The 27,930-nt window shown below is 45.6% G+C and overlaps 2 protein-coding genes, 1 long non-coding RNA gene and 1 pseudogene across 3 annotated transcripts; 1 reads left to right on the top strand and 3 right to left on the bottom strand.

Annotated features, from left to right (window-relative positions):
- The first annotated feature begins 5,190 nt into the window (after positions 1-5,190).
- On the top strand, positions 5,191-11,200 carry LOC100281152 (uncharacterized). Its single transcript, NM_001165486.1, is given in 6 exon segments — positions 5,191-5,516; positions 5,609-5,755; positions 10,201-10,296; positions 10,430-10,561; positions 10,668-10,784; positions 10,915-11,200. Coding segments are annotated over 6 exon segments (714 nt in total). The 5' UTR covers positions 5,191-5,371; the 3' UTR covers positions 10,992-11,200.
- Positions 11,201-16,009: 4,809 nt separating this feature from the next.
- LOC118473398 (uncharacterized) lies at positions 16,010-17,678 on the bottom strand. Its single transcript, XR_004852792.1, has 2 exons — positions 17,523-17,678; positions 16,010-16,637 (listed from the first exon to the last, which is right to left on the bottom strand). It is a non-coding gene; the product is annotated as an uncharacterized lncRNA (long non-coding RNA).
- Positions 17,679-17,881: 203 nt separating this feature from the next.
- LOC118473050 (uncharacterized) lies at positions 17,882-20,034 on the bottom strand (annotated as a pseudogene).
- A 1,876-nt stretch (positions 20,035-21,910) lies between these two features.
- On the bottom strand, positions 21,911-23,402 carry LOC118473399 (EPIDERMAL PATTERNING FACTOR-like protein 4). Its single transcript, XM_035962676.1, has 2 exons — positions 22,925-23,402; positions 21,911-22,798 (listed from the first exon to the last, which is right to left on the bottom strand). The coding sequence occupies exons 1-2, from the start codon at positions 23,022-23,024 to the stop codon at positions 22,530-22,532; spliced, it is 369 nt and encodes a 122-aa protein (XP_035818569.1). The 5' UTR covers positions 23,025-23,402; the 3' UTR covers positions 21,911-22,529.
- Positions 23,403-27,930: the final 4,528 nt, after the last annotated feature.

Genomic DNA, 27,930 nt, shown 5'->3' on the forward strand with positions numbered 1-27,930 from the left:
AAGAGACACCAATCGTGTGGTGGTCCTTGCGGGAAGTTTGATTCCCAAGTGATTTGAGAAAGAGAAGCTCACTCGGTCCGAGGGACCGTTTGAGAGAGGGAAGGGTTGAAAGAGACCCGGCCTTTGTGGCCTCCTCAACGGGGAGTAGGTTTGAGAGAACCGAACCTCGATAAAACAAATCCGCGTGTCTCACTTCATTATTCGCTTGCGATTTGTTTTGCGCCCTCTCTCGCGGACTCGATTATATTTCTAACGCTAACCCGACTTGTAGTTGTGATTATTTTTGAGAATTTCAGTTTCGCCCTATTCACCCCCCCCCTCTAGGCGACTTTCACTAGACGAGACAATTGAGTATCTGAAGTCCCTCCAAATGCAAGTTCAAGTCAGTAGCTACTACTTAAACTTACATGATCCCATATGAGATCATTTTCTAGTACTAAAACTAAGACATAAATAAGTTTCAGATCATGTGGATGACTTCAATAAATATGAGATCATTTTCTTATAACAATATAAGACACATTTTGTATATAAGTTATCATGGTATTATATATTCCCGTTGCAACGCACGGGCACTCACTTATAAAGCAAGAAGGGAGTATTTACCTGCAGTAAATTATACAAATAAATCTAGCAAAGCTATTCATCATATCTTCTTGTAATAATGCAAGTGAACAATTGTATCTAGGTCAGACAGTCCCTGCATGATCACTGCTATTTTCAGTTCATCTTTTAAACCATCAATGAACCGAGCTGTTACCATGGTAGATGTCAATTGATGCTCATGAGCCATTAGTAGGTGTAATAGCACGTCGAACTGTTTAATGTACTCAGACACAACCCCAGTCTGATATATATAGTAAAATTGTCGAATCAGTAAGTTGTGTTGATCTCGACCAAAACAGGTTCGAAACTGTTAGTATGTTGCTGTGGCTAGCATGAGTATAATCCCATTACTGGGAGATTTTTTTAGCAGCATGTTTGGGATGTGCCGCTGAAAGTTATCTGGTCAGGCCAGTGAGAGAGAGGCTCGCAAGTTGGCAACCCAATCTTTACTCTTATCTGCCCAACCCCGTCACTGCATCGTCAGCAGAACAACTGCTGCTCCGACTCCTATTTAACAAGGCAGCAAGCCTATGCACTGCACACTTCTCTGAGGACCTTGATAACGATTAAGTTTTGGTTTACAGGAATGCACATGCACTTAAGTATTGTACACATCTATATCTAATTGGTCAAGATGCAAGTGGGTACCCATTTTGTAGCTCTGGGTCACTGTCAAGAGCATGTTTGGTTTATGCCTATGCGACAGCTAACCTTAGGCAAAACATGTTAGCTAACATGTTAGCAAGAAGTGGAGAACAATTAGGACCTATTTGGATCACAGCTAAAAATTGAACCATTTTGCAAAAATAGATTAAACATGGGCTAATTATGGGCTAATAAAGACTAATGTACTCTAACCACCTATTAACAATCATTAGCTCTAATAGCTCAGAATTAGCCTATGTTTAGTCTTTCAAATTGGTATTTAAAAACCATGGGCTAATTGTTATCCCTATGTATCCAAACATGCCTTTAGTTCATTTACATTCTATTTAAAAAGCAGCATGACCGCATCATAGTGATTTGAGCGCTACGTATGTCAATGATTATAAGGGGGGAAAAGAAATTGATATGCTTTAAAGAAAACATCGTAATTAAGTTTTTCATTCTCCGATTTTATTGGCGTTTATTTCTTGTTCTGTCCATCCTCTGACTCTAGTTTTCGTGGTGCTAGGGGAAAAAGAAATTGATATGCTTTAAAGAAAACATCGTAATTAAGTTTTTCATTCTCCGATTTTATTGGCGTTTATTTCTTGTTCTGTCCATCCTCTGACTCTGGTTTTTGTGGTGCTAGCCATCCTCCTGTCTCTCAGGAATAAAAAGCATCTGCTTCTTCATATATAGCAGAGGTTGGTTCCGCAGGCGCAGCCACCACTGGGAGGAATCGTTGATCGTCTGGTGGCTACAAGGTGAGACAACTGGGTTACCAATTTTTGTGTGTTGCAACATCTCCCACATTCCAGATACGAGTGTCATGCCTAGCTGAATTGTGAATTTGTTTCTATCGGTATTTTGTCTGTGAACTCGGCCAACACTATATGTAAACACTATATGTGTATGTTTTAGGTTGTAGACAATTTGAGTTTGAATGCAGTTTCAGATTTTGTTGGGGTTAATAACTGCAGTGCAGTATGTTAGTTTCTGGAGAATTATGTTTCTGTGTTTTAGTGAGCTCTGTGTATTTTTTGTCATGTCTTTCCGGAGAATAAGTTTGGGGCGGATCCGAATTCCGACAGAGCTTGCACTCTGTGATTGTGGAAATGTGTAAGCAGATGGAGATCGATTGCCACTCTGGAGGTAGGGTTGATTAGCATCTATTTATTGTTCTAATAATATGAAGTAGAACTGCTTAGCATGATCCTGGTGCTTTCTATAGAAACCATTGATCTGCCTCCTCATCAACCTGTTTACTGCCCCAAGGTCGACCTTCTTTATCAATTTTATCGTAAATTGTCAATGCTTCAGATGTTGGGAGATCTACTGAAATTCATTTTAGTATGGGAAATTTTCTATTTTGTCTTATGGGCGACATGAGCTACACGCAGCACCACCATGACAGTTGTTGGAAAGCACCTCTCCATTGTTCAGGTGAACGAAAAGACCACCATTACAAGGTCTTCGCTAGCTAGGCTGTATATCCTCTGAGCTGGTTGTCCATTAGAGAGCTTGTGCTATTGTCCCGCAAGGAGAGCTTGAAGTATGTTTCTTGACCTTGATTCTACTTCTCTCTTATGAGGATCTATCTTGCCAATGCGCTTCATATGATAACAGAGATGACTGATGAGCAAATGATAGCATTTATTGTACACCGTGTCAGAGCATCAGCTGTTTTTCTGACAGCTTTTCCATCGCTCCCGAGGAAGTATGTTAAGGTGTGTAGGTTACAATTTCTACTTTACCTTGGCTTTGCGTTATTTTCGGTATTGCTCTACTATCTATCTACCAAGTTTGTTATTTACTTCTGTTTGCACGCTTCAATTGTAGGCTCTGCTCCATACCTGGGCTAGAGGACGAGGTGCAATGCCTCTTGTTTCTTTTATGTTCCTTCGAGACTTGTGCATTCAAGTAGGTTCAAATTGCCTTGATACTTGCCTCAAGGGTATCTATAAGGCTTATTTGGTGAACTGCAAACTGTCCAAATCTATAAGCGGATCAAAACAACAACACATTCAATTCCTTGGAAATTGTGTCAGAGAATTGTATAGTCTAGATCCACAAAGTGCGTATCAGCATGCTTTTATTTTCATCCATCAACTGGGGGTTATCCTAAGAGGAGCTCTTACTGAAAGGGGGCCAAAGGTATCCATTGAACTCATTGCCATGTACTGGAACTTTGTTGTCTACCTATGACCTGACAGAGATATCTGCCTCTCATTTTATTTTGAAAGTTAGTGAAGGACAAAAGGCAGAAAGAAAGTAGCAAATCATCAAAAAAACAAGTGAGGTATTATTCATACTGCCACTCAATTACTGATACTCTATAACCTTTAAAAATACATTCGGAGACCTTAAATAACTCCCTTATTCTTCTTCAATTTAGTAAATCCCCGTATTCTTCCACCTGTTTTATTGAGAAAATCTCACATTTACAAAATGTTATCCCCCACCTCCAGTATTAATAGTATACCTTCCGCTATCCAACATTTTAGCAGTTTTCTGTTGTAGGCTGCTATAGAGTTGACATTTTTCTTTTGCAGAAATCTTACCAAAAAAATTATGATTGGCAACACATTCTGCCTTGAGCTTTGGACCAGTGTTGTGTGCGGATGTAGTTCCGAGGAAGAATTCTGACCTCGCTTATCCGTTGACACAAATAATAATACATGGTGTGGCATGCCTTGTACCTAGCGCGTGTTACTTCCCTGTGCACTTTAGGTATGTCAGAATGCTTAATTGTATTGCTGAAGCCACTGGTACCTTCATTCCCATGTGCTCCCTGTTGCTTGATATGCTTGAAATAAAAGAACTTAGATATGTGTCTTAACATGTTTGGCTTTCGAGTAGACTTTCTCCAGATCCCAAGGAAGAAAATGATCTGTCGATGCTCATCCCTAGCTTACATAAGTTACCAATGTTATTATATGTTCCCGTTGCAACGCTCCTAGATCCCCAAGGAAGAAAAGGATCTGGTCAAATATGCGTCGATGGTCATCCCCAGCTTACATAAGTTACCAATGATATTATATTTTCCGTTGCAATGCATGGACACACACCTAGTCTATTTATAAAAGTGCAGTAAAATCTGATTCGGCCTATAAAAAATTATGATTAGCCTATTTAAACTAGAGAAACATGAAAATTATTTCTCTAGTGGTGAGAGGACCAAACACGGGACGGATGACACGTCTTCTCGAATGGGCAAATGGTGCTTACTCACACACACACCTAGAGATGGCAATGGGGACCCGATTCCCAATTCCCCGCGGGGAATTCCTCTATTAGGGGATGGGGATGAGGGAGTTTCTTCCCCCACGGGGATGTAAACGGGGGAAAATTCTCCCCCGACGGGTAAACGGGGACGGGGATGGAGATGCATTCCCCATCCCCGTTCCCCGCGGGGACCCGTTAAACTTACATGTGACAATATTTTTATGTAATAGTTAATGATAAAAATAAAGAATTATTTTGTCAAGAGATTACCCGTGGTACAACTACATTGATTTTAATGTGCACATAATGATTTTTACATCTAACAATGTGTATAAGTGACAATGTTTTACATTAATAACAAATGAAGTACAATTTAATTATAATTCAAGCGGGGATGGGGATCTCCGACGGGGATTTATCCCCGCGGGGAACGGGGATGGGGAAGAAATGTCCCCCGCAAGCGTTCGTGGGGATCCCCGTGGGAAAATTTTTTCGTCGTGGGGACGGGTTTGGGGAGCTAAAACCCGACGGGGAATTCCCCGTTGCCATCCCTACACACACCTATGGACATGGAGGCACCGCCATCTGGGAGCTCGCTTTTGACTTGGCCATCTCTTGATCTGCTGCTGCTGCATCATCTGGCCTCGGCGGCCGAGTCAATCCAGGGGGCGCGAGAGCCAGGAATAAAAGCTCTCCCACGCATGGCCTCGCCGCGCCTGCCAACCGCCCTCGCCCCTTTCCCTCCCTCCCACTTAAAACGCAACCAAAGGAAAGCGACGACGAACGAAACGAACACAACCGCCCCGCCCCCAAGCGCGGAGCGGAGTCCAGTCCTCCAAGTCCAGGAAAGGCGCGCGAGATCCAACGAGCGGTGAAGTGACCCTGATCTTCCAAGATGCTCCGCCGAGCAAGGGTTCCCTGCGCCGCGGCGCCCGCGCCCGCGCCCGCGGTCGTCGTGGCGGTGGCGCTCCTGGCCCTCAGCGCCGTGGCCGCCGCCGACTTCTTCTCCCCTCTCGCCCCCATCTTCTCCCCCGTCATCAGTAAGCGACGACGACGACGACGACGACAGAGCACCCTCCCGACCCCGGCTTCCCTTCCCTTGACCTTGACGCGATATGCATGTGTTCTGCAGATTCCATATGCAGCACGGTGGCCTGCGGGCAGGGCAACTGCACGGTGGCGCCGGGCACGCTGGGCTACCGCTGCGACTGCCGCCCGGGCTGGACGCAGCTCCACGTCGGCGACAGCCTCAGGTTCCTGCCCTGCGTCATCCCAAACTGTAAGCAGGACACGCTCCTCCTCCATCACCGATTCACCTCATCCCTCCTCTGTATGTATCTATCTGTATGCAGAGTAATAGAGTGGGACGGCCTCCAGGTACAGCACACACGTGCTGCCAGTGATTCACTGAATATTCAGTCATCACTCTCGCGTTCTGCGTTGCCTGGTTGGGCTAGCTTACAAGTCACGAATAGCCAGCCCCGGCCCCGTCTGAGCTAACGCCATCCGCACCGTACCCGTGCGTGCTTCCTTCTTCTTCTTCTTGTCGCGTCAGGATCGATCGACGCATAACTAACCAGCTGCCACCCGAGCTTCTCTTCTCTTCTGTTATATATTCGCTCTCTTTTGGGTACATATATGATCGTTTTGCTTCCTGATGGTCCGGGTGCGTACGGATATTGGTAGAGTAGTGCGCACTTATCGTCAGTATATCAGTAGGTAGGGTACTAGTATCAGTAATGTCAAACTTTGCTGGATCATGTTCGGTTCCTGCCAGCTCAAAGGTCTTCATAGCGGATATGTTTAATTTGGTGGGGGCAGCAACGCTGCCTCTAACAAAAACCTGTAAAAGGCTCCACTTTCTCTAAATTTAGGAGAGGTTGCTCCCCTATTCTCTTTAGCAGCTTCTTATAAAACGTGATCTAAATATAGAGTATATTTCTACTTTCTCTATATGTAGCTTCTATCCACTTTAATACATTTTTGGTATGATAAATATATATGTATCAAATTTAAAATAAAATATATTCCTAATATATTAATTTATGTATAGAAGATGAGCTATAGATACTGTTGCGGGAGAATCGGGATAAAACTCTACTCTAGAGTAGTACTGCCCTAAAACTCTGGATGGAGTAACGTTGCTCCGGAGTCTAGATTATTTTTTTTATAATCGGTTGTGCTAGTAGGTAAATACTTTCAAGCTCTATGTCCGTACGTTCAAGCTCTATGTCCGTACTCTACCAATATCCTTTCAAGCTCTATGTCCGTACTGCCCTATAATCGGAGCCTAGACTTCAAGCTCTATGTCCGTACTCTACCAATATCCTTTCAAGCTCTATGGTCCGGGTGCGTACGGAGATGGGTAAACTACTGGAGATAGTCTAACTGTAGGTAAATACTTTCAAGCTTTATGTCCGTACTGCCCTATAATCGGAGCCTAGACTTCAGTTACTAGCATAATCCTCGACTGCCAGAGCAACTTGATCTACACTTCGATGCTGCCTTTGAAAGATTCTGTTATTTCTTTCCAGCCATAAGTTCCACCAAAAATGAATTATTAGACCGTCGAACCCTCTTCTGGCCTGTCTACTGCAAAGGCTGCGCAGGTCCATCCACCAATCATACAAAGAAGTGTCATTGGGAGACCCAGTCAGTAAAGGAAGGTTGACCCCAGACCAAACTTTGTTCCACACCTCTCTACTAAAGGGGCAATCCTTGCACAAGTGGAGAATTGTTTCTGGGGCTGAGTTGCAGAGACAACATACTGGGTTACATGGCCAACCTCTTTTATGAAGGCTGTCGACAGTCAGAATTCTCTTATGGAGAAGTGTCCAAGCAAAAAATTGGCACTTCGGTTCCACTTTAGCCTTCCAAATGGGACAGAGATTCATTTTACTGAAATTGGATGCGAACTGGATTTTGTATATATGCACTGCTAGCACTGTACTGTCCATCTGCCGTTCATCTCCAAGAGATGTTGTCTTCCAAACCGTTAAGCTCTTGCATATTACCTATGGCCTGCCAAAGAGAGACGAGCTCTCCAAACTCCCCCTCCCCCATGAATGGTGAGCTTAGACGAATCCAATTGTTGTTATTGAGCGCTTTGGCGACCGTGATGTTCTTCCTCTTTGTCTTCTTGAACAGTGATGGCGCAATGTTCTTAGGGGCTTGGCCTTGGATCCAACTAGAGTTCCAGAATTCAGCTACCTTTCCATTGCCTACAATGACAGTTGTGGAAGCATTGAAGAGATCTTCATCAGTTTTGTCACAAGGAAGCTTCAAGGCAGTCCACGCCCTATCTTTGCTCTTCCAACGTAGCCACAACCATATTAGTCTTAGCCCCCTCGCAAAACGATCAAGGTCCAGAATTCCAAGCCCTCCCTTGTCCTTTGGGAGGCAAGTTGAGGGCCAGTTGACGAGGCAGTGACCCCCGCTGCAAGCTTTTGGATTGCTCCCTTTCCACAGGAAGTTTCTTCGCATTTTGTCAATTGTTTGCATCAGCCTTTTTTGAGGTGGAAAAACCGTTAGATGGTGGATTGGTTGTGCGGATAGCACCGATTTAACAAGAGTTTCTCTACCGGTCTTGTACAACATTTTGCCTTTCCAGCCAGCCAACCTGTTGTTGATCTTTTCGATTAGAGGTTGAAGGTCATTCCTTTTTACTTTCCTGAAATGAAGGGGTAACCCAAGGTACTTACCGGGTAGGCTAGAGAATTTGCCCGGAAACACCTCCATTAGCGCAGGCCATAATGATGTCGGGTATCGAATTGGGTAAATTTCTGTTTTGTCATAGTTGATCTTTAGCCCTGAACATCCCTCGAACGCGTTGAGAATCCCTTTCAGCACCTCCAAGTCTGATTTGTCTGCTTTAACGAACACACCCGCGTCATCCGCGTAGAGAGAGCACCGCAACTTGGCCCCTCTAGGCAGAACATGTCAAGCATTCTCTCATCAGCGGCTTTGTCAATCATCCGATATAGTGGATCCATCGCTAAAATGAAAAGGAAGGGCAATAGTGGGTCTCCTTGACGCACCCCACGCCTGTGTTTGATTGCGTTTGAACGTTGCCCATTAATAATTATTCTTAAGGAGGAGGATCCCAGTATGTCAGCTACCCAATTGCGCCATTTCTGAGAGAACCCGCAGGCCCTTAACACATCCAGGAGGTATGCCCAATTCAGGGTGTCAAAAGCTTTGGAGATGTCGAGCTTGGCGAAGAGAGCAGGATTACCTTTTTTATGCAGGTTCATAATCATCCTTTGCACGTATAGAAAATTGTCATGAATTGACCGGTTCTGGATGAAGGCGTTCTGAGCACTGGAGATAATTTCGTTCATTCTTGGAGCCAACCTATTTGCCATGATTTTTGTTATAATTTTCATGAAGCTATTGATTAGACTGATCGGCCTAAATCTATCAATTCTGTCCGCATCTGATAGTCTGATGTGAATGGCTAGCTGCAGTTGTACTTTTTACGCATTACGCATCCACATGTATTGCGTGCAAACTCAATCAGGACTTACTAATGTAATGTTCGATCAGCAAGACCCTTTTTAAGTCAAGCTTGCGAAATACAGTGTTTTTTAGGAGCGAAAAAAAAGGGTCTAAAAACGCATGTAAACTTCATTGGACCATCTGCGCTTGCGCCACTTCAGTTTCGTTGTCAGTCTACGGTCTTCTCTTCTACTGCTACCAGAAAAGGGCAGACGGCTTTCGTAAGCTCAGGGCGTGTCTCCATCAGTAAGAAGAAAAAAAGGATGGGATTCTTTGGAGTGTTCGGGTGCAATATCGTTTTCGGAGTAGGTTTATGCATTTCACGCCACAAGGATTGCTGCAGAAAAATAACCTGATGCCTTTTACTGGTTTATTTGCTCAGCCTGTATAGATATTGAATTCTGCCTTACCCTTCGGGTGACTTCTGCATGAATTGCCTGCACGTCCGCCGTTTGGTTTGAGGGACTTATTTAATCTGTACATTGCTAAACTGTATGACTAAAATATGGACTTTAGTCTCTAGTTCATCAATATATGACTAAAAGGAACTAAACTATATGAATTCCATATTTTGTCTCTCCTTTATTTCAGTTACACTAATGACGAAAGAATGATAAGAAGTATTTTAGTCATCTTATGATTAATATAATGTATTTTGATTACTTTTATTCCCTAAAATCAAACAGAGTAGGGACTAAACTTTAGTCTCGTAATTAAACTTTAGTCAGTAGACTAAATTTTAGTGACTAAAGTTTAGTCGCTAAAGTACCTCGTTTTGTTTCAGTGACTAAACCGGACTAAAGAGCATTAATTGCCGTGAATAATGACTATTTTACCCCTATTAATTAATGAATGTTTGGTATAAGAAGAATGTGGAGAGGACAAATAAAGTAAAAATACTACTTTAGTTCATTTTAGTCACCCCTTAGTGACTAAAGAACTAAAGTTTAGTCACCCCACTTAAGTTATTATGTTTGCTTCTTTAGAGACTAAAAGTGACTAAACTTTAGTCACTATTCACTAAACTTTAGTCACCCTCACCCTAAACCAAACGGGGCCTAAAGAAACCAAACATGTCCTTACAATACCACATACTGCGCACAAAATGTCTATCAATCTCCATATCCTCGGACCAACATCTCTCCTTTTTTTGGTCCTGGAAACAGTTTTATTAATACGTCGTCGTATCATTTCAACTGACCAGATCATGATATTTCCTTGATGCAGGCTCCATCGACAGCTCATGTTTCAATGGTTCGCCGGCGCCGGCACCGGCGCTAGCGCTGACGCCTTTGCCGCCACCTAAAAACTTCTCGCTCGACCGTAATATAATTCTCACGCCTCACTAGCTACTCCTGAAACAATACATCCGTTGCTTTGTTGCGACCATGCTGATAATTTTTCACGCCATGTCTCTGCTGTTTAAAATCCTGCCTCTGCCATCCCATAACCACAGCATGCGAGCTAGCGTACTGCGGCGCCGGCGGCACGTGCAGGAAGAACGGCTCCGGCATGAGCTACCACTGCGAGTGCAAGGAGGGGTACAGCAACCTCCTCAACATGACCGCGATGCCTTGCTTCCAGAACTGTAAGATTATTCAATCAGATCGACGCCACAAACGACTTGCCTTTCAGAAACACGGGCTCAAACATTTCATCCCCTAACTACTCATGGGGTCATGGCAACACTGTAGGTTCCATCGGCGCAGACTGCGCGAGCATAGGTATTCATCCCTCCTCGACCAGCAACAGCCCGCCCGCGCCACCTGGCTCCGAGAGCATTTCTAACCAAGGCAGTACAGCGGCACCAGGTACAGAGTCTCTTTCGGATGTCAACGAGGACACGAGTGTGTGTCAGTGTGTGTGTTTTCATGCAAGGGTGAAGGGTTCAGCCGGTTCGGGTAACTAGCTAACCTATGGCGTTTTCTTACAACTCTACAGGATCCATTTCACAGCGGATTCTACTGCCACTGCTGCTGATGGTGGTGGTCTCATTGGCCGTCGGTTACGTGATGTAGGTCGAGGATGGAGCGTCCCACGGCAACACTAGACTGTTTTTTTTTTATCCGCAGGACAGGGTAGAGCTGATAGTTTGTTAGGGTGGTGATACACTTTTGGATGTGTATTGTACTGCTGCGTGGTTACGTTTTGGCGATTGGTTTGTGTAGATGTTACCCGGCCGGGTCATTTTATGTCGATATGGAATAAAGCGCCTCTGTGAATACTACTGGGGTGATTAAACTGACTCTGCATTGGGTAACTGCGCTTAGCTTTGCTTTTTTCTGAACTTCTGATCACATTCAGATAATTTTATGACAGAGCCTTTTGCTTCAGAGGACAGAAGATACTGTTCTTCCTTCTTTTTTTTCTATATATGATATGAATTTTGGGTGACATTGGTATCCGAATGTTCAGAACCTTTTTTTGCCCCTTAGGATGGCAGATAAAACTAGGTTGTTTTGATGTTTTAGATTTATTGGATTCAGTTCATCATTTCCTTCTTTTTTCCACTCTTATAAAAAAGAGTGAACCACATAACGGGCCGTAAAGCGGTGTGTTTCGGTGAAACGGTAGTGACGGGCTACGACGTGTCCAATGTGGCCCAAGAGTCCTAGTGCTTTTCAATGGGCCCAGAATCTTCCATCATCATATGGACCCCTACAGCTTCTTCAGTAGAGATTTGCCAGCCCCCAGTCCCCACCCCTCTCCCCGGGAACCTCCCACGACTGGAAATAAACTGCAGATAGCTAGCTGCTGGCTGGATAGTGTGATAAGGATACTAAACCAGTAGTTGAACAATGCAATACTGCAGCTGACAAGGCTAACGACGAGTTGTTGCTGTCCGTCGCACCATCACGTCCGGTTCTCCAAATAAATTCAGCAGAGCAGGGGGCAATCCAGTGCATGCGCTCCGGGACACGCAGGTCGCTCCCGGTGTTTCCCAAGCTACAGAAGCCTGCCTGCATCGTCGGACAAGAAAGATGCTTTGTTCCTGTGTTAGTGTTATACTAAGTACTTACGAGCACGAACAGCTAGCTAGCTGGGGTGCTGTTCTCAGATTGTTTCTTGACTCGGCGTTACCGCTCCGCGTTCTGGCTTGTCCCTTGCATTGGTCATGCACTCATGCTATGGCGTGGAGGGAATCGGGGGAAGGTGGTTCCGCTGCTCACGAACAGGAACGGGAACAGGAACTGGAACAGGGGCGAGCGAGAGCATGAGCATTGAGCATCGCGTTGCTGCAAGGGCAAGCAACGTCGCTCCCAAGAACACTGTTGGAAGAAAGCCAACAGGCGAAGCTTTGGCAGCTGCGCCGGCGCGAACTGCCACACGGTGGACGGTGCCCAGGCCAACCGCCCGCTGGCCGCTGGCCCTGCCCCCACACTCCCATTTTTTTTCGTTCCAAGAGAAAACTGAAAACCTGGGGCTGTAGACTGTAGACAGATTCAAGAGCCCAGTTTTTCAGGGAGGGGGCATCAGTCATCTCGTCAGTTGGATAAGCTAAGCACACAGGCTTTTGGCGTTTTGCTCCACCCCCCTACATACGTGCTGTACTGTTCGTGCTTCTCGGCAGCTTCTGTTCTGTTTGTTTGTAATTAAAAGAGCAGCAGGTATCAGTAAAAATTGCTCGTCGCGGCTCTTGGTATACTATTACTCAGATTCCAACAGCAGTTGTACCTTGGCTAGCTACAAACAAAGTTACTGTATAGTCCAAGTTGAGAAATCCTTGGGTCCTCTTTTTTTTTTTTTTTTTTTTTTTGATGTGCAAAGGCTTCGTTCTTTACCAGCGCCCAGCGGATCAAGAAATCAGGACTCAAGGGTGACTTTACTTCCAATTGATAATCCTTTTTATCATTTACACTAGTACAAACATGTCGCCTTTGAGCGATTCTGGCATAGTGCCTCTTATATCGATTACAGTCATCAACTGGGGGCTGATTTTTGTTAGCTTCCGTCCGTGGCTCCAACCAGAACTAGAGGCTCCTTGTATGACAGTTGGCCGTTCGACCGAAGATCAATTGTGGCTCTAAATCTTGCCATGACTAAAGGGAAAATGAAAATGTATTTATTGGTTGTGCAGAATAAGAGTGACGTATTAGTACTTTGACGAGAGCTGGAAGCTTTTTGGCGTCGTAAGCTGTAACCCTTTTTAGGACTCATGTACCGTCTCCGCCCACGTACGCCAAGCTTGACACAGCAGGTTTTTTTTATAAAAAAATGGTCTAGGACAAGGCTCGGTGTCCTTGTTGCGACCAGCAGGGGGGCCCTTTCGGGCTATAGCTATTTATTTATTTACTAGGCAGGTGCCCGTGCGTTGCTACGGAATCAATATAATACAATATATGGACATATAAAAACAATAATTACTATTCTATTTTTGTATTACCATCCCTAAAAGTACATGTTTACATAGATTAGATTGTATCCATTCTTTATCATTGATAAAAAAAATAAACAATGATAAATATGTAGAATATTAATCAGCATCTCAAAAAGACATGTTGACTCCATAAAAAGGATAGTATATTATATAAGATTTAACAAGAAAAGTTAATAACAAAAATTAAGGATGGTCTTTCACAGATCATCATAGTTTAGATATTTAGATAACATAAGCATAAGTTCATTCATGAGAGCAAAATGATCAGCATCAGTCAAATGTTTATGCCCTTCAAAAGTTCTTTCATTTGCCCCATTCTTCTTGTCATTCATGAGCCATCAAAATTGTCTACCCTTGGCAACGACACGGTTCAAAAAGACAAGATCATCAACAGACAACAACATGGGAATGCTAATTCCTTCCACTACATAGTAGGATTGATGAGCTTGCCTAAAGATTTTAAGAAATCAAGAAGCCTGATGAGGCAATAGAACTGCTCGTCCATAAAAAAACTTCAACCACATGCCATGCATATTAGGAGTTCTCCTCGTACATGAAGTATAAAAATTGATCTACAAAATATTCTCCATTAGTATTTCACCATTTTAATAGAATTACAAAGCTCATCAGCAGACCAGAAATCTGACATACTCCAACAAATTATCCATGACCCCGAGAACATCAGATCACGAAAACAGTGAGGCTTGGAAGCAACTACAACAGGATATTGTCCATGCTTGCCTTTTCACTCGAATTCTTTCCAGCAGCAGTCATGATTTACAAATGCAAACTCAAAAAGTGCCTTAGCTCCCTTTCTATGTGTGGATTCCCCAGTAACAGCAAAGTGGCCAAGCCACTGCATTATCCTCTTTGAATTTCTTGCAGATAGTCATAGGGACATGTAAATTGTAAGCAATGAAAGCTGCCTCAAATAGTATCTCAACTAATCCTTATTACATGGCAACCGTTCAATAGGGAACATAAAATATCATACTTAATTACTTGACTGAGGGACTACTAAAGCAGTCAGGACAAAGGAGCAACAAAGCACGCTCAGGACAAAAGTGCCTTATTGATTTTGCTAGAGACTTACGTAAGCAGACAAACATAGACATATGTAAATAATTGCAAGAAGTTTCAAGATAAACTCCAGCACTACATGCCTACACAACATTCAGAGATATAGGTCGTACCTAGATACAATTAAAAATAGGCTGATGTAGTTGTCACTGAAACACCATTTTTGTTTCCTTATTGTTCACAACAGTGTGTTACTAATTTCCATAATACAATGTTAGCAAATTTACATGATAGAGACACTAAAATAGGGTGAAAGGTATGTCATTGACAACATAATAGTCCTTACAGACAACACAAGTTCAAATTGAGAATGTGCAAATGTAGAAATGTATACTTGTGTAGCAATAAAAAAAATGCTTGAGGCTGTCTGCAACTGACGTCTTAGTATTTCACTTTCTCAAATGAAAATCAACAAGTCATAATGAGAGTTTGTGTGCAAACAACACACAGAGTTGATGACATCAATTGATGGACCAGACAAATGTATTTCGTCTGGTAGAACCAAACATGCAAAATAATCCATGTGGTGCAAATAAATTACCAGCCAATTGTTAATCATGAAGTTCAGATAGTAAGTTAAAGACACATATGAAATATTAGCACATATTAACAACTCCAAATCTGCTAACAGGACTAATAGCACCCCTTCAACAAATAATTAGCAGGTTTGTTTAGACCCACTCGTACTAATTTTAGCTACTAAATTTTAGTGCTAATGGATCTAAACATGTCGTTATTGGTAAAGGAAATGAAGAAGCAACATGAATTGAAAAGGAACGCCTGTTTCAGGGGAAATTAAACATGATACGACCAAAGGGAACTGCAATTGGTTTAGGGCCTATGGATAACAATATCCAGTGCAAACAATAATGCAGACACAACATACTGAGTGGAAAGAAATGTAGCAATTACTGGCTGAATCAATGGTGACCTGACCTAGCAGCCTAGCAGGTGGGATGGGATATAGGGAGGCTCACCCAGAAGTTATTGTTCTTGATCCACCTAGTACAATAACAAACTTGATCTAACTTCACCTGGTACAATAACAAACTTGCTAGATCGCTAGTCTATGCTTCAAGAATTATCTAAATTGAACATCACCTATTGTCATGGTAATTTCTTTGAAAAATGTGTTCTCATGTTTGTTGGAACAAACCAGTCAGTTTCATCATGTTATACAACATTTCTTTTATTCTTTTTGTTTGAGGAAAAATATTGGCCCTTCAATGATAACACAGAATGATAGAAACATGTTTGCTTTATCTGAAAGAAGGAATATATTTCCATTCAAAAACAGGTACAAGTGATCAAATAACCACCATGAGGTTGCCTTGGTGTGATTTTCGCTCTTAATTTTCAGTACCATTTAGTTTGTATCCCATAAATATTCGAACCAGAGTGTTTAGCTGAACTATGTTGGTTATATAATAGAAATTCTATCTTCTTTCAAGAATGTGCTTTCCATGCATTGATATTGAGGGAAAAAGACAACAGCAAGACATTCTGCCTGCTCACCCAAGGTTAAGAGGCACAAAGTGTAGCAGGGGGCCAAATGGCTATTCAATCAGGAAAACAAAGGAAATTTAAGGTACTATTTAACAATGTGGTGTCTGGGAGCTTTGTGATACGATGAAGAGTTTTTTAAGAACATAGAAGCGTACTTGTCTTGGAGGGCGGTTGGGAGAGCGGAGGGCACTGGGGCGACCGCGCTGCCGCTGCCTACAGTTACTGGGGCTAGGTGCCGGGGCAGCCGAGCGGGGACTGCTGCTTGCTACAGTTGTTAGGGCCAGGCCGTGGCTGGCTGCCGCGGTCGCACGGGAGGAGAGTCCACTACGGCTAGCACCGACGCTGAGGATGTCGAGCGTGGCAAGGGCGACCTTCTTGACCATGTCCTGCTCCTCGTGTAGTGCCTGGCCTTTCTTCGCCACAGCATCCCTCACGTGCTTTAGCTCCACGTCGATCTCACCATCACACCGGAAAAGGAAAAAACAAAGTATATTGGTGCAAAGAACATAATAAAGGTGCGCTAAGATACGCATAATCGCACAGTATGTTCTAGGATCAATGCACTTCAATAGTCATGTTAACGCATCAATGCACTTCAATAGTCATGTTAACGATGGGGGAAGTCATGGAATGAGAAACATACCTTTATCAACAGGTTCAATACAAGTGGACCAACAAATTGAGAAGCATCATTGCCAATCTACAATGTTGAGAGAGAGAGAAAGATGATGAGCTACTGAGAATATCACAAAGTGTTTATAATGGGGAAAATATTAAAACTGTAATTAAAAGGCACATCATCTAAATAGAATGTTCCATACTTCTTCTAGCACCTCGAGTAGGTAGTATATATAGGAGATGTGCATCAGTACAAATCATGGACCTTTCTTTCGCTCATCCGTGAATTGCTTGCTACAGGGTAAGGTGTGCGTAAAGAAACAAAAAACCAGTTTTGACAGACAGACATATACATACAATTGAGGTGAATTTGAATAATAAAGAAGACAAGAAAAAAATGATGATGGACATCTTTTTTGTGCACAAAGCAACAAATAAGCATATATGCAGTAGCACTAAAACCAAAGATAAACTAATAAACGAGTGAGATTTCATTTGAACCGGGGTAGAGCTTGTCCAGTTAACCAGTTACCATATTACAAGACAACTATTAAAAACATAAGCAACTCCACTACTTAATGGTACCTAAAGAAGATATACCCCTAATTTAGAACCATTCTTATACTCAGACATTAGCATTTTATATAACTCGAGCAGTCATACAAGAAGATGATGAGCTATCTCAGCAATCCATTTTTAATACCCAAGCCCAAATTGCTAGCCTCTTATAACATAAAAATAAATAGAACAGTGTTGTATTTTTTAAGATATTTACATGCAAAAAATATTTAATGCCTTAAATCATGGGCAAAATGTTCTCAATAAACAAAAAAACAAACATGTGCCAAAGTATATGTAACACCAGAAATGCCAAAAAGCTCTGCTCTCTTTAAAGCATGTCTGCCAAATGATTTACAACAAGTAGGCTACTAATAAATTAAGTTACATAACATCGCGATATAGATACCTCTGAATAAATCCATTGCATATGCTCTGCATCATCACCATCAAAAGGTTTTCCAGGATGAACCTAAAAAAGTGAATATAACAGTTAGTAGTGTTGGGTCAATGTCTAGAGAGAAATAATGTGCAGAAAAAATAGTACCTCGTCCCATTTGATCAAGTGAGCATACTCAATGCAGTGAGCCGCAGTTCTTGGTGTCTTAGCGAGAGTACATAAGGGGAACTCAATTATTTAGAGACAGAATACCTAACAAAAAATGGTATGGAAAAAGCATACCTAAGAAATCACAAGCCGCATAATTTATATTCCCATACCAATTGAATCCAGACCAAGGACAATTATGTGGAACTGACTGTAAAACTCTATCTCTTTATCTCCAATCCTGCAAAAATGAGGAACAATGTTCACCCCATTAACCCACTCCATAACCCTCTTCGCTGCTACTTCAGCCTTGGACTTCCCAATATATTGAACTTTGTACAACAGACAGCCAGCTATATCGACTGTGTGGAAGGTTGAACGCAGGGCAATCACAAAGACAATCTCATTTTTCTTGGTGATATTTTCTCCGTTGACGATGTGATAGACTGTCAGTGTGTTCAAGACTTAACAAAATTGGTATCCTTCAAAACTGCAGCGAGGCAATATGGAAGCAACGGACCATCCGTTTGCAGAGATTGACTTAAAGCTAAAGACAGAAACATTCGTCGGACGCATCTCATCCAATCCCAAAAGGGTGAAGGCATCCGAATGAACCAATGGACTGATAAAACCAGTTATTAGGTGTTGACTGGATGGTGATGAGAAAATAAATACAAGCCTGACCAGCAAGCAGCCGAAAACCCGATTGATAGAGAGTTTGAATCATGCATATGTCTGAACGATGCATGCATATATAGCATAGTTACATAGTTTCATACTCCTCGTGGAAGTACCTCGTGTGTGGATGGTTCGGGGTATCGTCTTCCTTGGGCCGGCACACGGTAATGCTTGCCTCGCTCGACGCCTTCTCCAATGCACCAGCTGTTGGAGGACAGGGGACTTATCCAGGAAGAAGCTGAGCAACCGCAGCTGCCTTCTCCCTCTCGCTTGTGATCAATATGGAGCTGCGCATGGAGTTCAGCTCCGGTAAGCAGCAGCAGCTGGAAAAACGAGTTTTACGAGCCCAAGAAATGAGAGAGCCTTACACGCACAAAGAGCCGTTGAAGGACTGGAAGTGGGATGAGCTTGAAGAAACCGGACACGGCCTCAAGGCAGTAACCTTCGTAGTCCATCAGCAGCTGCAACTCTTCTAGGTTCGGCATGTCTTCTGGAGTCGAGCCAGCTGAGTGAATCAACATGCTAATCCGATCCATAAGAGTAAATAGTCACAGATCGAATTAATTTGTGAGCATTGCGATTTTCGGTACGTACCAGCAAGACGACAGAGCAAATAGTCAGGATCCGGGCTAGCACGACGTCGAGGCACAAGGAAGGGTAGAGCATGTTATGCTCGGTGTCGAGGCGGGTGTCGAGGCCGATATGCGACAGATACGCGTCCCGGAGGGCCGGCGGGCCGAGTAAGTCGACTTCAACAGGAGTATCCTAATCCCATTCACAGGAAGCGTCGCGGTTGGTGACGAAGACGTTGCAGTGCAGGGCGAACGACTCTAGCGCAGGCGCGTCGACGCAGAGTTGTTTCAAGGCCTGGCAGCCCACGAGCACCAGCACCCGCAGCGTCTCGCTGGCCACGCTCACCATGGCGAGGCGGGAGCAGCGCTTCAGGCTGAGGCGCTCGAGCGCCGGGCAGTTGGCGACAAGGCCCCGGAGCGCCTCGTCGGTGACGTCGACGTGGCTGAGGGAGAGCGAGCGGAGGCCGGCGAGACCCACCGCGGGGAGCGGAACGGCGCGGAGGCTGAACCGACTGAGCGCCAGCCGCTCCAGTGAGTTCCTGGCCTGGAACAGATCGGCGGGGAGCTCCAAGAGTGGCGCCTCGTGACCGGCGTGCGGGTCCTCCTCCCTCCTCCTCGCCCTCCTCCTCCTCTCCCTCCTCCTCCTCCTCCTCCCCGCCCTCCTCCTCCGGCAGCGGCAGCGCCAAATCCACTTCGACCGCCCTAGCGCCCCTCCGCAGGCCAGCCGCGATCCACCCGATGACGTCTTGCCCGTCCAGATCTGATGGGAAAACCAACGCCACGCATGAGTCCGCTGACCGGTTGGGTGAAGGCAGCCGATGGGGAGGAGTTGGAGGACGGCAGTGCGCTGGAGGCCACCATTGGGGAGGTGGAGTCCGACGGTGCGGTGGGGGAGGAGGTGGAATCCGATGATGGGGTGGATGAGAGGGAGGGGAGGCCGCCAGAGTTGAGCGCAGTGGAGGAAGCGCGCGAGCCCGTGGCTGGAGCCGCCGGCGGAGATTAGGTCGCGGCCGTGGCTGGAGATTAGGTCGTACGGTAGGCTGCACGCTGGACAGTGGGCTGCACGATGGGATGGGCCTCAGATCCACACAAAAATCATTGGGCCGCACGAACCGCTGCCACATGCGCGTGCCATCTATTTTATTAGTGCCACATCGGCCATTGAGAGTGATGGAACATGGCTTATAAGGGCAGCTGTAGATTCTATGTTGCTCACTGAGAGAGATAGAACGGAACGTGGCGCATAAACCTGTGTATGTACTATTTATTTTGTTGCGCGGGACTAACGGAGGCAGAACAGCCGTTGGCAGAACGCGTCAGAGGCAGAACACGTCAGAGGCAGACTACTATTGCTTACTTAATAATTTATTTATTTATTTATTTCAGGTTTTACCTTTCTATTGAATTCATTGAAAAAAATAGCTTTCTTATCATAGTGCATGAGATTCTCTTGAAACTGTTTTAAGAGAAAACTTGCTGGGTCGAGAAAAACAGTCTATACTTTTAATCGTTCTATTAGAGCTGCGATCCAAAGTTTAGTTTGAGAGGCGAGAAGGAAGGAATGACCAAAAGGGTTTGGAGAGGAGCAGGAGCAGAGCAGAGGCAGAGGCAGAGGCGCAGAGCGACGAGCAAAGCCAGCATTTCCGGCAAGGCTGCATGCAATGCAGCGCAGGCGAGTGGCCTGGCCTCATGGTGCGTGCCTGAATGACACAAAATGGAGCCTAGATAGGCCCTAGCCTGCACGAGGAAGGATTATAATGCGACGATGATTGACCTCTCTACTAGCCCTGGGGCGTGCACCAGATGAGCGAGCCTACCAGGCTAGCTCGTGCAATAAACAAAACAGCAAAAACAAAAGCATCGGTAAAAAAAAATAATACGTACTGCTGCTGCTTTCCTTCACGGTCACTCTCGGAGTCTCGGTCAGGGAAGGCGTCTCTAATCTGGGGAACTTATGCTGATTTGACGGGAGTAAAGCAGCGGCAGCGGGTGAGCAGTGAGGTGGCAGTAAACATAGTGTACTGTAGTAATAAACTAGTGCCACTGGCAGAGACGGGGGAAAAGCCCGGCGTAGCTCACTGTTGCTTGCTTGACGTTGTGTAGTAGTAGGACTGTAGGAGTGAGTACTCTCTAGCTCTAGCTAGCCTCTGTAAAAAGCCGGGCTCTGCAAGTACTGTTTTACTGTGTGTGGCTATGGCTACACCGCCACCGCCCCTCCTGTGATTCGCGCCACTGTTCATCTTCCCCCCCCACTCCTAATCTTGTCTTCGTCTTCGTCTAAGGGTCCTGTGATGTCCTCCTGGTCTTGTTCTATTCGTCTCGGCGGAGTTACCGGCGGCGTTCCATCTCGTGCCTGCTAGCAAGCTGCCCGGCACCGCCGCCTTCATTCTCCGTTCGCCCTGCAGCTCGACGGCCCTCAGCTGCCTCTTGGTCATGCCGACCTCCCGCGTTCATGTCCTGTGCCTCCGCTTTTTCGGCACGCACGGCCGCGAGTCTTTTCATACTTTTTTTTTCAGCCTTCGTGCACTGGAAAATATTACAGATGGGGTTTTACTACTACTTGTAAGACGTCAAAGATCACAAGAATATTTCCGGTGCTTTTACAGATGCCCTTACCAAAAAGAAAATATAGAAAATGCACTGTACGTTTACAATGTCTTGTAGGCCCTGTAATGCTAGAACAGCGTTCTGTACACGCCCACTTCTTTTTTTTTATCTGCTGCAGGTGAGCTTGCTCAGTCTCAGACAGAGCGTCGTGTGACTGCACGGATGCAGTGGCCATAAGGTAGATGGAGATTAGACAACCCTGATGCATGACAGGAAAGCGGGGGTCTGAACTCTGGAGGAAGGAATGGTTCTCAGCTAGCTGGTCCCGATCGAGCTCGATCCAGAGCAAGTAGTAGATGACTTACAAGGATCTATTAGAATAACTCAAGTGTACGTACAACAGAATGATCAAAGTTATGTTTCGGATGACCAACACAGGTCCACATATAGAACTCGTCATAATCGTCGCATCAGATCCAAGTCAGTATGTCAATGGAATCACGTCACAGATCATAATCACAGGGATAGGGATTTCAGTCACTAACATGCATGTCAAGAACCGTAGCGAAAGGAAGAACAAAAATGGCGACATCGACGTCTCTCTCTCGCTCGCTCGCTCTTTGGTACACACAGCACACACAGGAGGTTACTTACAACATAGAGCAGGGAGTACCAGACTAGCTCGTATCATCATCAGTCTCCAAGAACTCGGCAAATGCTCTTCCAGTCATTAGATGACGGAATCGAGGCCTCTTTGTTCCATGGGCAGATCTCTTCGTCGTCTCGTGTCCTATTCTTACTTGTTCCTTGCCGTGTTCTCCATGTCTCTCTGTGTGTACACCTACACCAGCAGTAGCACTGGTAGACAGAGCTAGCCTTCGATCCCATGTATGCGTGCAGTGCGGTACGTGCAGGCACCAGCCACGGCGACGCAGCCCGCTGCTGCCTTAGCCTGACGAGCTAGATAGATCCAGTGAGTGAGAGATGCACCAGTGCACCGGTACCAGCGTGTGCGCAGCAGGGAGAGGTGGCGCCGCCGTCGCCGTCGCCGTTGTCGTTGCCGTTGGACCGGTCAGGGCATGAAGAGCTTGTTGCCGCACTTGCAGCGCCAGGCCTCCGGGTAGTACTCGAGCGGGAAGCTGCGGCCGGGCTGGATGGCGACGTGGACGGGGCGGCAGGGGTGGCAGCCCCCGCAGCGGCTGCGGCACGTGGGCGGCGACGACCCCGGCCCCACCAGCCCCCTGCGCGCCGCCGTCGCCGCCGGGTCCCACCAGGACCAGGAGTACCCGTCCTGCTCCGTCGTCGGCGGCGGCGCCACCCCTCTCGCCGGCGTGCACGTCCCTGCAGAACGCATGGCGTGAGCTCCGGCACAGCTAGGCGGTGCGAGAGTGCAAAGAACATAAGCTTCAGGCTCGGTATGATGTGCTGTGCGGCCGCGCGTGTGCGAGTGCGAGTGCAGTGCAGTACCGGGGGCGGAGAAGAGTAGCAGCAGGTGGAGGAAGAGCAGCGCCGCGGCGGACACGTTCCGTCGCCGGTCGCCCCAGCCGCTGCTCGGCGGCCAGCCCATGGACGGCCGCGAGCACGTGGGTGTAGATTCCCGCTCGCGCCGGGGTCGGAGGCGGAGCAAGGTACTGCGGCTGACGAGCTCGCTAGGAGTAAGTAGGACACGGTGCAGCAGGGAGAGAGGGCTGGGACTGGGAGAGTGGGAGTCTGGGACTGAGAGAGCGTGCGCGAGTCAATTGGCACGCTTGGACCGCGCACGCATGCCCTCGGGAGGGGAAGGAAAGGGAGGTGGCCTGGTGGGCGTGCTGGCTGCCTGCCTGCCTGGCTCCCTCACTTGGTGGCCTTGCTATTTGGAGCAGCTAGCTAGCTAGCTAGCGCGAGGAGAGCTTCCGTGCCGGCTGGGCGCCACGCACAAGAGCGGGGGAGGCAGCAATTCAGAGCAGAAAAGGAGGCGGGGTGGCGTGGTGGCGGTTTCGGTTGCGTTCGGGCGTCGCGGCGTGCGGGGCAGGCTGCCACTGCCAGTGCCTCCCAGACCAGACCCACACGCCGTCCGTCCCTCGTGCGCCTGGCCAGGTGGGCGCAGGCGCGCAGCAATTCGGGCTCTCGCAGTCTCTCTCTCTCTCTGCCTCGCGATTCGTGAGGGGCCGGCCCGGCTCCGTCCCCCTCCCTCCCCCGGGGCCGGGGCTGCCCTGGCACGGCGTGCTGGCTCTGGCTGGCCGGTTGCGTTGCCGTACGCGCACACGCGCGCCGCCTGATGGCTCACTCGGTACGTGCATGCTCTGACTCACTGCCCCCGCCGGCCACACAGTCCTTTTTCTTGCAGGGGCCCGGCTGGACACCAAAGCTGTAGTTTTTATCTGCACACTGAAGATTACTAGATTAGGGCTGCGGGTTTATTAATCTCGCTTGCTTTAGGCCCTGTGTTTGCATGGTCTACATCACCGGAAGTTAGTGTTGGATGAATTATTTCTAGTTCAACAAAAAAATAATTTAGGTACAGCACTTCTAGTTAGGTGTATTGGGATAGGAGGAAAGGTAAGCTAAAAGGGTAAAAGATTCTCTAGCACAAACAGACAAACTCGTGAACACTTTTTTTTGTTTATACTGTATCTATTAACTAATGGACTGATATTAAGTTGGAATGAAAACTAAACTCTAGTTTATCTTTTTAACTCATCTGTCTAGATACCTAGACCTCCACGGTGGCTGCTACTGCTCGCACGTTGTACTGTACTAGTGTTTTAGCTGGACGGAAGATGGGCGTTTATTACAAGTAGCTAGATTCCTCCCTAGCTGCTGCAGAAGCCATCACATCCAAACCCCGTCAAATCCTCCATGCGTTCGTGTCCGCGATCGATCCACCCCCCTCCCCCGCCTTGGTACTCCTAGTAATAAATTCTGGGGGCGCGTCGATTAGTAGAGGAGGACAAAGTACACTTGGTAGCGCATGGGGCGTGGCCCCTGACAAACGCCGCATGCGGTTCTTGGCAACACCGGCGGTCAGTCCGCAAAGCTTTTGACAACAAAGTACTACGGCCCACCCTGTAGCGTTGGGCATAGTGCGTGCGTGTACAAGGATAAGGAAAAATAACGCCTCAGCTACACGAGTTCTCGTACGAGTACTTCTATTACTTTACGACCTTGTTCATTTTAGTATAAAAAAACTTAAACAGGTTGATTCATCTAATAATATTAATTATGTGTCATAAATGTTATTATTACTTTCTTATATATCAAGTCAATGCGTAAAATTATTCGATTTTTCGGTATGCGATAATGATATTCTTTATGGGAAGAAGAGAACAGGAGTAGCTGTTAACTTCAGCCCTCGGGAATAACAGGGCCGTTCCTGACTTTTTAGGGGCCCGGTACGAAATCCGAAATGAAGGCCTCATTCACACAATATATATAATATTGAACGTATACAAATTATTATACACTATTTTCAAGTTTATAAAATAACAAATATAAAATATAGCAAAAACACATACTTGTTATCCGATGCCATTAAAAATATCTTCTAACATTTTGTGATATAAATCATCGTTTATACTATTAAGATCAATCTCATCTAACAACTTCTTTTAGATACATATAATCGCCAAACCATTTAACCTCTCTTAAGTCATTGTTGACCTTAAATAGTTCAAAAAATATTTTAAGTTTAAAAATCTTCTCTCCGTCGATGCAACCATCATGTGTATAGTAAATAATACTCTCTCTGTATCAAAATAGAATTTATTTTGCTTCTCTAGTTGATTCCTCATCATCTAGTTGAATATAGACATAAAAATCAAGAGTTAAAACAAATACTATTTTGGAACAAAGTAAATATTAGATAAGTAATTAAGACATTAGTTTAACAAGTGCTAACGTCCAATGGTCAGAGGGGCCCTCTGTTTTTGGGGGCCCGGTGCAGCCGCACCCGCCGCACCCCCACAGGGTCGGCCGTGGGGAAGAAAAGAAGAGGGCTAATGCATAGTCTAAACACTACCGGAATCCGGCCTTTTGCTGAGTGTCGTAGTCTTTGCCGAATGCTTTTTATCGGGCATTCGACAAAGAAGACTTTGTCGAGCGCCGCACTCGGCAAAGTCCGCCGCTCGGTAAAGAGCTCGTTTACCGAGAGCTGGACACTCGGCACAGCGAAGCACTCGGCAAAGACTCCTTTGCCGAGAGTCAAACACTCGGGAAAGATGGCTCTCGGCAAAGGTCTGTTAGCGGCCGTCTACAGCTGACGTCCGTCAGTCTTTACTGAGGGCCGCCAGCCGGCACTCGGCAAAGCAGATTCTTTGCCGAGTGCCACATAGCTGGCACTCGGCAAAGAGAGTTTTTGCCGAGTGTTTTCTTTGGACACTCGGCAAAGCAGATTTGTATTTTTTATTTTGGCCACCAAACTTTTTGTGGTATGTTCCTACACTATGTAGACCTACATGTACCATTTTGGAACAATTATAACTGTCTTTTCAATAGCTAGTAGATTTAGTTCATTTATTTGGATTTCTTCGGAAAATTCATATTTGAGCTGCAGGTCACTCGAAACTTGGAAAACAGTGCATGAAAAAATGATATCCATGCTACTTAGCACAAGTTACGACCGATTTTAAGAGCGGATCGGAAACTTCGAGCACCATGCTCACTTAACATGGCCGTGAACTTGTCATCCATGTGTTTATAAATTGTATAAAACACAAACAAAGCCAGAAAATCATGAAACTTGTCCACGTGTCATGATATCATATGTATAGGTTGTGATAAAAATTTGAAAAAAATTTGAGAAAGCTGTGACGCACTATGTGTACAAACCTAAGAGATCCACATTGAAACTCCATGATTTCATGTGTAGTTCTCTTAGATTTCTATACATACTGTCTCACAACTTTCTCCAAACATTCTAAATTTTTTATCACAGCCTCTACATATGATATCATGACACGTGGACAAGTTTCATGATTTTCTGAGTTTGTTTGTGTTTTATAAAATTTTTAAATAGCTGGATGACAAGTTCACGGCCATGTTGAGTGAGCATGGTGCTCGAAGTTTCCGGTCTGCTCCTGAAATCGGTCATAACTTGTGCTAAGTAGCATGAATATCATTTTTGCATGCACGGTTTTCCAAGTTTCGAGTGACCTGCAGTTTAAATCTGAATTTTCCGAAGAAATCCAAATAAACGAACTAAATCTACTAGCTATTGAAAACACAGTTATAATTGTCCCAAAATGGTACATGTAGGTCTACATAGTGTAGTAACATACCACAAAAAATTTGATTGGTAAAATAAAAAATACAAATGTACTTTGCTGAGTGTCAGTTGGTTGACACTCGGCAAAGTAGGCTTTGCCGAGTGTCATCTGGGTGGCACTCGACAAAGAATAGTAAAAGAATCTTTGCCGAGTGCCACCCAGCTGACACTCGGCAAAGCCTACTTTGCCGAGTGCCAGCGATCTGGCACTCGGCAAAGCGTATTTTAAAATTAAAAAAAATCTTTGCCGAGTGCCAGATCACGGGCACTCGGCAACGTACGTGTAAATACGGCTGGTAACCTTATTTCTCTCTCACTCTCTCACTCTCACTCTGCGCCGCCGCGCCCGTGCCCACGCCGCGTCGGCCGCGCCCTCGCCGCCACGGCCAGCGCCCACGCCTTTGCCCCACCCGCTCCACGCCCTAGCCCTAGCCCTCACCCTCGCCCCCGCCCGCGCCCAAGCCCTCGCCGCGCCGCCGCCGTGCCCCTACCGTGCACCCGCCGTGCCCCTACCGTGCACCCGCCGTGCCCCCGCCGCCGTACGCCGTTCCCCACTAGGTATGAATTTGTTTATGCTTTAGTTTTGTATTTATTACGTGTCAATTTGTATTTATTATTGATTAGATGATAGTATGTAAATAATGTAAATCATTTAAATTTGTGAATGATAGGATGTAAATTTGTGAATGATAGGATGTAAATCATGTAAGTTAGATTTTAGTCTCGTTGAGAATTTGTTGTGTTATCTCTGATAGATTGAATATATATAGATGTGATTGTCGGCCATCGTGTCGTTGAATTATACGTGAATGTCAGCCATCGTGCTGATACTTTTATTTGCAGGATTTCGAAACCTCCCCGTGCAAGGGAGGTGCTGCCGAAATTTCCTGTTGATAGGCTTCTGTTAGAGGATGGAGGACCGTGAGTGGATGTACACGGGCCGTAGAGGAAGGAACGATGTCACCATTGAATGGATTAGAAAGATCGATGATTTCGTGGAACGGGCATTTGGCGAAGCAGCTAAAGGAGCGAGTCTAGTGCCATGCCCGTGCAGCAAATGTGCCAACCGAAAAAGAAAACCAAAGAAGGTCATGGTAGAACATATTTGGAAGAATGGATTTACGTCGGGCTATACTCGGTGGATATTTCATGGTGAAGCGTATCGTACGAGAGAGGAGGTGCTGAGACAACGTCTCGAGGATTATGATGCCGATGCGGGGGTAGCGGATAT

This window comes from Zea mays, chromosome 1 (assembly GCF_902167145.1).
Source record: "Zea mays cultivar B73 chromosome 1, Zm-B73-REFERENCE-NAM-5.0, whole genome shotgun sequence".
Lineage (NCBI taxonomy): Eukaryota > Viridiplantae > Streptophyta > Magnoliopsida > Poales > Poaceae > Zea > Zea mays.